The sequence below is a fragment of the Fulmarus glacialis genome, unplaced genomic scaffold, assembly GCF_000690835.1.
Source record: "Fulmarus glacialis isolate BGI_N327 unplaced genomic scaffold, ASM69083v1 scaffold10758, whole genome shotgun sequence".
Taxonomy (NCBI): Eukaryota; Metazoa; Chordata; class Aves; order Procellariiformes; family Procellariidae; genus Fulmarus; species Fulmarus glacialis.
Window position 1 is genome coordinate 1 of NW_009230160.1, and position 12,537 is coordinate 12,537.

The 12,537-nt window shown below is 36.4% G+C and overlaps 1 protein-coding gene across 1 annotated transcript; it reads left to right on the forward strand.

Annotated features, from left to right (window-relative positions):
* Positions 1–5,459: 5,459 nt before the first annotated feature.
* LOC104081386 (guanine nucleotide-binding protein G(q) subunit alpha-like) lies at positions 5,460–11,958 on the forward strand. The gene is made up of 2 exons (XM_009584119.1): positions 5,460–5,609; positions 9,236–11,958. Exons 1-2 carry the CDS (start codon positions 5,462–5,464, stop codon positions 9,424–9,426), a joined length of 339 nt encoding a protein of 112 aa, XP_009582414.1. The 5' UTR covers positions 5,460–5,461; the 3' UTR covers positions 9,427–11,958.
* Positions 11,959–12,537: the final 579 nt, after the last annotated feature.

Here is a 12,537-nt window from a genome sequence, read left to right on the forward strand (position 1 = left end):
CACATTTGGGTGACAAAATGTCAAAATGTCTGTTCACCATCCTTAATACAACTCCCTTCCATTTCCCCTGAAGTAATTGCAAAGGGTTTATAAACGCAATTTCCTGATCACATAAACTGTTGGGAAAGGCATGAAGGGCCCAGAGCCCATATCCTATGAAGACAGGGTGAGGGACCTGAGCTTCTTTACTCTAGTGGAGAGGACACTAATACTTGCCAACAAATATTTGAAGAGTTGCATGTGTGCCATAGAGCTGAACTTCTCTAGGTAGACAATATAACAAATTGTGGCTTGCGAAGTTCAGGTTGTATATTAGGAAACATTTCTCCCTTGGGTGTTAGTTTAGCAGTGGGGCAGAGAAACCAGAGAGGTATTGAAATCTCCGTCTGTAGAGGCTTTCAAGACTTGCCAAGACAAAGCCATAACTGACCTGCTCCCGTATTGTCAGTAGTCCTACTTGAATGAAAGACTCAACTAGACGAACTCTAGAGATGCCTTCCAGCCAAGAGTCAGTACTCTGCTGCCATTTCAGTGGTGTTTCAGTGGAAGATGTGTGACAGTCACTGTGAGCACTTACACCTGTTCACATTTAAACAAATTAAATCACATTTAAACAAATTAAATATGGGGTTGTTACTCATTCATGTTGTATGTCTAATGGTATCAGCAGTGCAGCAGCATCCCTGCTGATGTACATAATCATGCTTTCTATGTTCTCTCAAGTTACAATAGTAACTGCTGTCATCTAATTGTAGCGTTTTTACTGCTGGTAGACCTAGCCCTTACTCGGAAGCCATCCAGGTAGCCAGACCCTGAATGTGTATTGGGTAGGAGCAGTATTATTGTTATATGAGGAGTCTGATTTTGGAACTAAACTGTAAATTACTGTTTCTGATTTTATAATGACTAGTTTCTGGTGAAATAAAGGCAAAATTCTTCTCCAAATATAAGCGTCCCAATGCCTTGGTGCAGAGAACGTAGAAGGTTGCCTCTTGGGAAAAGCTACTTAGAAATGGAAGAGCATATAATGATACTTTCCTACTCCTTTCCTAACAGAGCATCTGACAGCAAGATCTTGACTTAAGCCTAATGATAAGCAAAGGAGTAGCTTTGCAGAAATACATGCATATTTATCGTTAGAATTGCTGAATCCAGCTTCTTTACATGTTAATAACATACGAAATTAATTTTTCCCTTAATGTTCATGTTCAGAGCTTGTGTTGGACATTTATTAGCTACCCCCATGTAAGTTGACTGCACTTGCTCTTCATTATAACTATGCCGAGTCCTTTAGTGACAAGTTTAACAAAAACAGTCCTTAAATTAAAAATACAGATTGCGATGTTTTCCTAGGAAGTCCATCACTTTCCACTAGTATTGAAGCTGTAACATTTCATCTCTGTGCCTCTTTTGTTGTGCCTTTGCCTTCTTTTAAACTTTCTGACTCTTCTCTGTTAAACCAGAAACTATGAAAAGCAAATGGTTTGATTCAATATGTGGGATAGTTTCAAAAGGAGAGGCCAGAGGCTAATTGTTTTTCATAATGATACATCTTAATTTCAAGTTTACAGTGCTGGCTTTTGGGACGGTTTTTTAAAAGTGCTGAGAGTTTAGTATATATTTAATGAGATCCTCTCTACCTTCTGCTTAAGGATAGGGAAAGGGAAGAAGCCAGTGAGATTTCCCATAATTCAGGCAATGGGTAAGCATTTTTATTTATTTGCTAAGGAAGGGCTCAGTTATGGAAAAACCACTCACCTGAAAGTGGGAGTTACAGGGAGGGAACAGCAGAGATAGAACCTTTAGGTTTTATTATGTTATGACTACACACCAGGAGAAGATACAGCTATGGTCAATATACAGTGAGTATCTGTCTTCTCTTTAGGGCATGTTAAGTACTTTTGTTTTCTTACACTTTGATAGTATTGTCCATACTATAAGTGCAGTTCGTGGCACTAAGAAGAGGCAGAAAAAAATAGTAAAAAAACCAACCTGAGTCTGAAGTTAGATCTATTTAGTTTTTTCCCCCTCCTCTGAGTCCCCTTGAGTTTTCAACTATGATATTAAGTCTATGCATAATAAAGTTATAAAAGAACTGGGGGAAAAAAAAAAAAAACCCAGAGTGAACATTCAATTACAGATTTTGGATTTCCTTGGTTTGATCTTTAGATGTCAAAACTATGATGTTAATGTGACATATGAATACAGTAACAGCCCTGTAATTTATGATGCTGTCAGATACAACTAACGTTTTTCATTCAGAGGATCCCTGTGGACAATACAAATGCTAAAATAAGCAAGATCTTTAGGAAGAGGCAACAATTTTATTAGACCAGCTGATACAATCAGAGAAAACAGCCAAGCTCATAGACAATTCCTTTATGACATCATTGCATCTAAGATTAAGGTTTTCTTCCAGTGAAATAGCATCGACCATAGCAGTCATTTAGTAATATATACATAATGTTATGTACGTCATGCAATGAACTGAAAAGGAGTTTTCTTAGTTAAAATTAATATATTCACGAGCCTTTGCAAGACACTTGTTAAATATAAGAATTATATGAAATCTGCATTGAATCCTTGGAATTGACTAATCTGTCCTTCTAAAGTTCTAGCAGTACCATCTTATTACATAATGTTTTTTGTGAAGGCATATTTGTCTGTGCATTGCAATGTGACATACATTCAGAGAAGATAACCAGTGATATCCTAAGTCTTTTTTCCACACTGCTGTTGTGAGTGTTGTGTGGTCTTTTCCTTGAGAATGATCATGGCAATTCATAGACCTGTCAATTATGGATCTTAAGGAGAGTGACCTTTTTCCTAACGGATTTGGACAGGTTGTCATCCTTTGCCAACTCCTTAGAAAATGTGCCTGCAGCCTTCCTGATGTCTTAATCCCTGCTGTTTGCTTCATTCTGCAGGTGGAGGTGCAGTAAGAGCTGTTCTGTAGTGATGTACACTCTGAAATAATCCCTGTGCCAAGATAGTTACTGTTCCTCAGAGCTACCATTTGGTGCGCAAGACTTTATTGTCTTACTTTCCCAATATCCTCAGGTGGTATGACTGTACAGGGCAAGATACTCGTACTGTAAGAAATAATTCTGCATCAGTGGGCTCTGGCAATGTAATGTGCATTTTTTATCATTTCCCACAATTCACTGACTTCCAGTTAATTTTGTTTAGGACTGGATAATTTGATACAAAGTTAGCAAGGGCAGCAGTCTACTACTGTTGCCTCTCTAAAGCCTATTCTCCCAAAATCAGGAATAGGTTCAGATTTAGCCTGGCTCTTCCTGGAAATATAGTTAACTGGATGGCTTTTGGAGGCAAGTGGCTTCTGTATGAAATGAAGCTTTGACTATAGTAGACATACTCTTCTTACATTGGAGACAATATTTTGTTCTTTATTGTGTATGTTTCCTGGTGTTTTTATGATACGCAGCACTTACAGAGTTAATGTTTTAGCTGATGGGGTGCCAGAATTGTTTTAGGCATGGTATCAATGTAGCTTTAGCTGGCATGCCTTTTCTGCTTCATCTTGTTTGGCATCCCTTTGAAACAGAAAACGAAAATGTGCTCTGGGTCTAATAACAATGTTTGCGAAACAGTTTTCTTGAGCTTTCTTGGAGAAAGGGTCATATATTTATCCAAGCCGATGTATTTATTTTGTCTGTGCAATTCTATGTTACGTATATGGAAAAAAATCAGCATTATGGATGAAAATATTGCAGCCCTCTTGAAGGGTTTTTGTGAAAAGCAGGAACACATACTCTAGAGAAGTAATTTCTTTGTGTTTTCTGTGCACTTTTCTTAGTAAGCAGTTTTCAATAGCTTATACATTTACTATGAAAGAACACTGCTAATTGTGTCATGACGCTGTTTCACCTTCCGAGTGTCACATTAGAAGATACCAAGTGTTAATGAGTTTAGGTAAATATTTATAATTTAAACAGGTGTTTGTAAGTTTACATTGCCTTCTCTTTTTCAACAACTGTAAAAGTGACAACTATCACGTGTAGTTCCCTTTGCCTTTCTGTAAAAGCTTGTTTAGAGAAGAAGTCTATAATAGAACGTTGAGAGGAATACATGGTCTGATTAACAGTTAGTGTAAGGACTGAGATTTTATGCTCAGGTCTGTTGACATTTCAGTTTTTCTCCTTTCTGAATGAAATCCTGGCACTATTGAAATCAATGTGAGTCATAAGAACTGACTGCAAGAAAGCAAAGGTTTTACTCGTCTTTGTTAGTTTCTCAATCTACAAATTTGGCTATTTATTTTCACCCACCACTCCAGCATGCGGTAAAGTTTTATAAATTGCTTGATGATTCTGTGGTGATATAAGAGACCAAACCATTAACTTCTACAAAACGGAATTTTTTTAGGGTTTGGTTTTTTGGGGTTTTTTTTGGTTGGTTGGTTGGTTTGGTTTTTTAAAAGTTCCTATTCTTCATGCTTATGTTGGTGTCTTTAAAATGCAAATTAATGCAAGTAAAGATATACTTATTGCAAAACTGTCTGAGTTATCTGATTGTTGTATGGCTCAGCAACAGCAGAATCTGCAGGATCCTTGCTGCTGTTCTCTGGAGCCCCGTTTGGTGGTGAAACAGTTTTTTTCTGGGGTTTGCAGCTTTAAATAATAATAATAAAAAGAGTAAGTTAATTCCTTTGGTTTGAACTCACTTTGTTCTGACTCTGAATTAACCACATGATGTCAGCCTAACAGTTCTTCAGAACTTATCAAATCATAACATAATTTTACAGTGACAGAAAAGTGTTACAAATAGAACTGTAGGCTTCACTTACATTTCAGCTATAATGCAAAGTGGTTTTTAGGAGCAGTTAAGCAATTGAAGTACAGGCTAATCCAATGATGTTAGAAACAAATTTAGCAATTTACAGATTTTTAAGATTTTATGTCATGAGCCTTTGGTGTTGACAAAATGTTCCCCGGTTGCAAATTTACTTGCAACTATTTTAAAGCTGATCTCTTTCTAAGGATTAAGTAACTCTGCATTTAAAGGTCGAGAAAGACCTATAAAATAAACAATGTTCTTAAACCTTTAACTTGTTGTTATGTCTTGTTGTGGTATACTTGTCTCTACCATGAATCACATGCATTTCGATACCCACCAGTGTTGGCTGGTCATAGTTGTGCATACTCAGGTTTTACAAATGTACCTGTTACAGCTTTCATGTTCATAACCTGTGTTCTAAAAAATACTTACGCTCGAGCGGTTGAATTTGCAAAAGGAAAATGCCTGCATATTTAATTAACTGCTTATTTATTAATTGAATTCAATTACTTGAACCTTACATATTGGTAGGAAGGTGCAAAACATGAAATGGATCAGCTTACCAAATAAAGTGAAATTGCATTAATTTATTTTAGAAAAAGAAGTAAAAATTGCTATCATGATCACCAAAATTCCACTCTCTTTTTTATTCCAGAATCGAATGGAAGAAAGCAAAGCACTCTTTAGGACAATTATCACATATCCATGGTTCCAGAACTCTTCAGTCATTCTGTTCTTAAATAAAAAAGATCTCTTAGAGGAGAAAATTATGTACTCCCATCTAGTTGATTATTTTCCAGAGTATGACGGTAAGTATAATGACATCAGAGCTCATGCTCTATTTACACTGCAGTAATGACAAATTGTAATAGCCTTGTCCAAATGCTAGACAGATAGATCCTTTGATATATTTTGCTCTTTAAAAAAAGAAAGGTGCTTTGCAATTTTTAATCATCTAAAATTTTAAAATGTGATTGAACTCTTGTTGGTTTTTTAGACTGCTAGGATTTCATTTTATAGTGTAATTAATTGTGGGTAGGATGGCAGGACCTTTCATCAGAAATTGTTGACTTTTAGATGAGTATTGTCATATTAGCAGTGAACCACATTCTGTCCTTTTTCATAAGTTGGGGTGAGGGTTTGAACTGAAGTATAAAAGCTAAAACGAAATAAAAATGCATTCCTCGCTTTTACACATTGTCTCTCATACTCTATTTTTTTGAGGTTTGGTTTGTGTAAGACTGAATATCTGAGAGGAAGTATCATAAGCTCTATGTGGCACTCAGAGAAACCATTACCACTCCTTCCACCCTTTTGTTGTATGTTATTTATGTGAAGCTTAATGTGCCTCTCCATAAAAAAATTATGTGGGTTGTACAGCTGTTTCTACTGAAACTGTACTTTCAGAAAGTTCTCCTGAGGTAAAAAGCTAAGTATTTTGAGGTAACTGAGTGGAGGCCTTGGTAACAGAGAAAAATCAAACTCATATAATAAGAGATCTAAAGAACTAAACGCTCCTATTTTTGAGGAAAAAAAAAATCTGTTTTGTCCCATCAAGGAGTGAATAGATTTGAAAACTGAATAAGAGATTAAATCTCTCATGTTCAAACATGGAGAGTAATAATAGGAAAAATTTACATTTTGTTTCCTGTTTAAGGGGAAGGAAACAGTGAACAGCCTGCAATATCAAACCATATTATTTATGAGTCACTGTAAGTTTAGTTCCATAAGTGCTATGCAGAAGAGAACTGGCAGTTGAATAGAAATATTCTAGTTCTTTTGCATTTACTTCATATGACAATTTCCCTAAATGACATCCCAAAGGTGGGAAGACTCTACAGTCTGCTCTGTTACCACCACTCAACTGATGTTAAAGCCTGTGCTAAATGCTTGTCCAGAAAAAACAGACAAAACTCAACCACTCAGCACAGAGAAACCCTACTTCTCCTGTCCTTTGCCATTGGTGAGGGAAAAAAAGATTATGGACCGGTAGGGCTGTTGGAGTCAAGACCTGGAAGTCTTTGAGAGTCTTTGTCTCTTAATTCTGCAGATCTTGCTGGACTTAACTCCACAGACAAGGTTATGGTTTGATTTGATTTCTTCTGGTGGCAGGGTGCGGTCTGTGGCTTGCAGAGGTCACCATGTGGTCCCCTCTTCTGTCCCAGCACAGGACAGGAGATGTGGGAGGTGGGAAGATTTGAGGAAGGGATCAGTATTAGGTATTTGTCAGCTGAATCACTTCTCTCATCTGTTTTCCTGCACAAGGGAGAAAGTAGCGTAGGGATGAGACCTGCTAGCTAGGATGGCAAATTGGACTGATTAAATTAAACTAAGCAGTTCTGCTGCAGGGTGTATAGTAACAGCATTGGAAGGGAGACTGAGGCACACGCAGGGGTCAGTGTATCGCATGAAGGCATCCTTGCATGGCTAGTACTAGAAGACTGGAACAAAGAGCTAGGAGAGGAAGAGAGGGCAAAGACAAAAAGGGGCCATAGTTGGGAGGAAAAGAAGAGAAAAATATTGATGTAGTACTTCTTATATAGAGCTATTCTTATATAGATCTTGAATGTACCGTGTAGAGACACTCTTCGAAAACTGCTGATTAGGGAGCAGTGGACAAGAAACCGACTGATTTATATGGCAGTTCTTTTCCAAGTCTCCATATTACTCAGATCACAACCACTTTGCAGTCTAAATTTAACATCGACTCATTCAATTTTTTTCCAAATTCCCGAGGTCATAAACTTCCTTGCTAACCTCAATTTTCCGTACTTGAACTTCAGTCAAACAAAAATTTAAATTACATGATAGTCAGTGGAGGTGTGATTAGGTAAGCAAATTTGGATACAAACTTTGAATAGTGCAGTAGCTTTTGAGAGTGCGCTGTGACTGGCTACTATGAAGCTGTTTAACAAAAGTCTAGGAAGTTATTTAAAACAGTAAATGGTTTATTTTGAAGAAATCATTGTCTTTGAAAGTCTAAGAGTTTTCTTCACAAATACTGCAAATTTATTCGTGGTAGTGTGAGACAGTGTGCTGCTGTTTCTATAGAGTCTGGGTGACCAAACCAAAGGCTAGACCCTGTTGTGTTTAAGAAGCTGTAGAAGTGTTGAACAGTCCTCTGTCCTGCTTCAGAGAGCTTATGATCTGTTTACATCCCTAAATCTCAGGAAATGTGTAGTCTGTATATGTGTATGTATGTACATATATGTTCATGTGCATACACGGATACATTGCAGAATCTTACGCCCCCTCTACATGGATTTGCAGCACACCAGAAAGTATGTGATTTCTCTTCCGTGCGTTCCCTACCTAAATTTTGTGGAGTTATCCAAATTGGAAATGTTAGCAATTGTAAGCTTGAAGTATTAAAAATAGGGTTTATTTTCCAATTGTTGAAAAATACGTGGGCATGGGCTAACCCCCAAAGTACAGATTTCATAACTACTGAAGGACAGAGCTACATATAACTGCTGAGTGCTGGTATTTATATTGTCGTGTAACAAGACCAGGACTAATGAAGAGAATAGGAGGAGGAGGCAGCAGAGGAAACATGCTTGTTCTGTACAAACCCATGTTCCAGAAACAGGAGAGCAAGGGAATAATGGCATTCGGAAACACCACTGGAATAATGGAACAGAATTCAACAGCCTGTGGCTAACGTTCTTGCTTCTGCACTGCTCTTCTGGCTGTGAACGTGAATGAATCCTCACTGTTCCAGGCTGGGAGTCATTACTTTACCTTCTGTCTTCTGCAAAGCTGAACATGTGGTTTGGTTACATAGACTCTGCATCCTTCTGAGAATTACAACCTTAATTTAGATATGATAGGATCATTATTATACGTAATTTAGATAACAAGTGATTTGTTAGAACATGAGCCTTTTGCAATCAAACAGCTTCAGCTGGAGAGCATGTGTACTTTATTATCACTAAAGTAAATGAAGTTCTATTGGTGACAGTGTCAGACCAGTTCAGAACATAGCTTCATTATGCTACCTATTAAAACCCTCATAAAACTAGTAAATGTTGCAGTGCTAAAAGAACTTACGTATAATTTAAATGTAGTAGATGTAGACTGAACATTCACCAATTCTATTACCATTTTTAAAGATTTATGAGTGTAGCTAATTTTTCATTCAGTGCAGTTACAAATCACGTTTTAAACATTATCTTACTGAAGAAAGAGGATAGTCAGCAGACAGCTTTGACATGGTAGCTCTGACGTGATGAATCTCTGAAATTTCCTTCCATCTTTATTTTTCATAGTTCCTACCAGGAAGAAAGCAGGCACTATATGATACTATTGATTAGTAAAAAGTTCCCTGTCTTCTATTACGTGAGGACCACAGACTGACCCTTTCTTGTTTTCTGTTAAAAAAGTTCAAATATTTAATCGACTTTAAGAAAAATGACTTTTTCTTCTTAATTATCAGGACCACAACGGGATGCACAAGCAGCACGAGAGTTCATCCTGAAGATGTTCGTAGACCTGAATCCAGACAGTGACAAAATTATCTACTCCCACTTCACATGCGCTACAGACACAGAGAATATCCGCTTCGTCTTTGCTGCTGTCAAGGACACGATCCTACAGTTAAACCTGAAGGAGTACAACCTGGTCTAACTGTGCCTAGGAGGCCCTCCAAAACCAACTTCGCGTGATTAAAGATATACAAGAGGGACTGTATTATCTGTGAAAACAATTTGCATAATACTAATTTATTGCCGGCCTGGACTCTGTGAATGTCCACAGAGTTTGTAGTTAATATTATGATTTTATTTAAACTATATGGAGGAAAACCAAAAGATGCTGAAGTACATTCACAGCACATTTCCTCATTTTTTAGGCAAAACCTTGTGACTCAATGTGTTTTAAATTCTCAGTCGTATATTTACAAAAAATAGCAGTTTTTTGCTATTGAAGCAAAATCAAGCTTGTTTCCTCTTTCCCCGACCCTTTTTCTCTCCCTCCTTCCCCTCCCCCCTTATCTTTTACAAGGTACAATGGCCCTTTTTTTCCGAGTTGCATTCCTGGGTGAAATATTTTCTGTTGAGTGATTTGGTCAGGAAAATACTATCATCAAAATTTAAGTCATCAGTCATTCTAATTTTACAGTATATAATTTCTCTGACGGATCAAAAGTATTGATACTGTGATTTTTAAATTCTTGACATGGATGTTTTCATTCTGTCTTCACTTTTGGGACTAGAATATTGGGATTGCAAAATAGAATTACAGTTGTCTAAGGATATTAAATTTAACCATATTTTCACAGTTTGGAGAGGTGCACAGAAGACAGTAATGAAATAATTAAGACACAACCTGGGATGTGTGTGGGATATGTTAGAATTTCTTTTTAATTGCCATGTGCCATTTTTTTCTCTCTTCTTTTATTCACAAATGCCAAATAGAAATGTCATAGACACTACATTTTCCCCAGTGGCTACAGCCTGAAACAGTGTTTTTTTTTTTTCAGTTGTGTGGGGTTTTTTTCTTAAGTTAGAGCTTTTTTAAGTGTTCTTTTTCCATAGTAGAAAAATTATTTTTATTGTATAAAATTAATGTTGCCAAATCTGGCTTTTTATAAAACCAATGCTCTTGAAACATAAGATACTGATTGAAATGCCAAACTGATGGGTTGGGAACTGACCTGATTGAGTCAACTGCCAAATGATGAACAAACAGTTTCAGCTCATATGTTCCCTTTTTTAGAAAGTGTTCCATTTTCTAATGCCAAAACCAACAGCGTGAGTGAATATGCTACAAGGTGCACCATGCACACGCATGTGGTCTACTAATTTAAAGACAGTTTAAATCTCTCCTTATGTCAGATACAGCATGAGATTGTTTTCTGTAATAATACCAAGGCACCTTTAATTGTATAACAAGAAACTATTGATGAGAGATCACGTTCAGGAACCTTTCTTGATAAGGTTGCTTGTTAACTAACTGATTCACAGACATTTGATAGGCTTTCATGCAAAATAGCCTCTCTCAATGTTCTTTAGAAAAGATTTATTAATGTAAATGAAACAGTGAGAAAAATCATTCTTGAAATTTAAATGTGCAATTTTTTAACAACAAAAATGCAGCACACATTGATGAGCCTTTATTCTGCAGCTTAGGTTGAAAGGTGTTTTTTGACCAGGTGCATGATTGCTAGCAAGCTACAGAAAACTCAGAGTTCAGACACATAATTGGATTGATTATCTGTAATGCCAAGTAGCACTAGAGTGCACTTAACACAGAAATTGCTGCCTCATAGCAGCAGATGGGAGGTGGAAAAAAAGAATGGCTTGTTAGTTGATTACCAAAGTTAACAATAAATACGAATGAGACGTTTTTCATGCTTAACCCTCCCAACTCCAAAACAACAATAATAAGAACAGTTGCTATTTTTTGCTCCCTCTTAAAACACCTTGTAATTTAAAACTGGTTGTAGGTATAGTGCAATTATGAATGCTATAATCATTGTACATACATCTATATATATATATGGCAGCATCCATATTGGCTTTGTAATCATTAATTTTTGGCAAATTGAATGTGCTGTATTGATATGTATCTATGTAATTGTATTGTATGTCTTATAGCTAATTCACATTTTAAATAATGTTATTTTATTTACTTTTTTAAGAGAGAAGAATGTAAATTTTGTCAGTTTATTTCTGACTAGGGATTTGTTGTTGTTTTTTATTTACAAAACAAAAAAATTACTATAGTACAGAGCGGTACTAGCATCGTGCTGTATAAAATCATTTGCACATTCCTGAGTAGAAGTAAATTGGAGACACCCAGACAGAAGCCATTCAAAACAATGCTTAAATCTTGTCAGGGCTTTATACAGGTGTTGAAACCAGTCTTATTAGAAGAATTTATGCCATTATATCTAGGATTGGAACATAAGCTTTTAAATATAAATTTAATTTATATTTGGCAGAGTCACATTAGATTACTTTTACTTTTCTAATAGGCTTTATTAGAAAAGTAAATTTAGAGATATTTCAAACCATTGTACATAAGTACTAATGAGTATATGCTGTTGCCCTAAAAATACCATGAAAAAATACAGAACATCAGATCAATCAAACAGTCTTTCAGAAACTGCAGAAACCTTAGATATAACAACAACAACCAAAAAGTCACTATTGTTAATGATTTTAAGGAGTTAAAGCATTTTATTTAATAAAGCTAAAGCAGGTAGATCTAGGTTATAAAAAGTGACACTGACATTCTGAATTGGGGATCAGAGCAGTGCCTCTTACATACAGCGTTCAAAATTGGTCGTGATCTTGCTACAAATGCAACGGAGCTTTTGTTTTCACAGTTCCACTGTTGACAATATCCCTTCTTTCAACCTGGGAGTACATTGCCCACACTGGATTCAGTGCTATGAATGGAACTGTAGCCAAAAAAGAAAAAAAAAAAAAGACAAAAAAAGAGACAGTGGTGTCTAACAAAGGTTTGGGTTTGTTTGTTTGGTTGTTTTTTTAATTTGTTTTGTTTTGTTATGGGATATTGGGTGGGGGAGAAGGAAATGTGGTTCTGAGTTTTGTATAAAAACAAAACAACGGTTTACTCATGCTTTATAGTTATATCGTGATTGCAAAAGTTTTCAAGAGTGTGTGCCACTGGGCTACTGCTGGTATATTTTAGGTAAGTTGAACCTGTGGCAGTGTTTAGATCATCTGAGCATGTTCTGGGGAAAAAAAAATATTCGGCATGCCAAGGCAA

Bases quoted from the DNA above. Each gene is read 5' to 3' on its own strand.
- LOC104081386 (XM_009584119.1), top strand. From the start codon at position 5,462: ATGGAAGAAAGCAAAGCACTCTTTAGGACAATTATCACATATCCATGG. The intron at 5,610-9,235 runs GTAAGTATAATG...CTTAATTATCAG, and splicing joins TTATTTTCCAGAGTATGACG to GACCACAACGGGATGCACAA.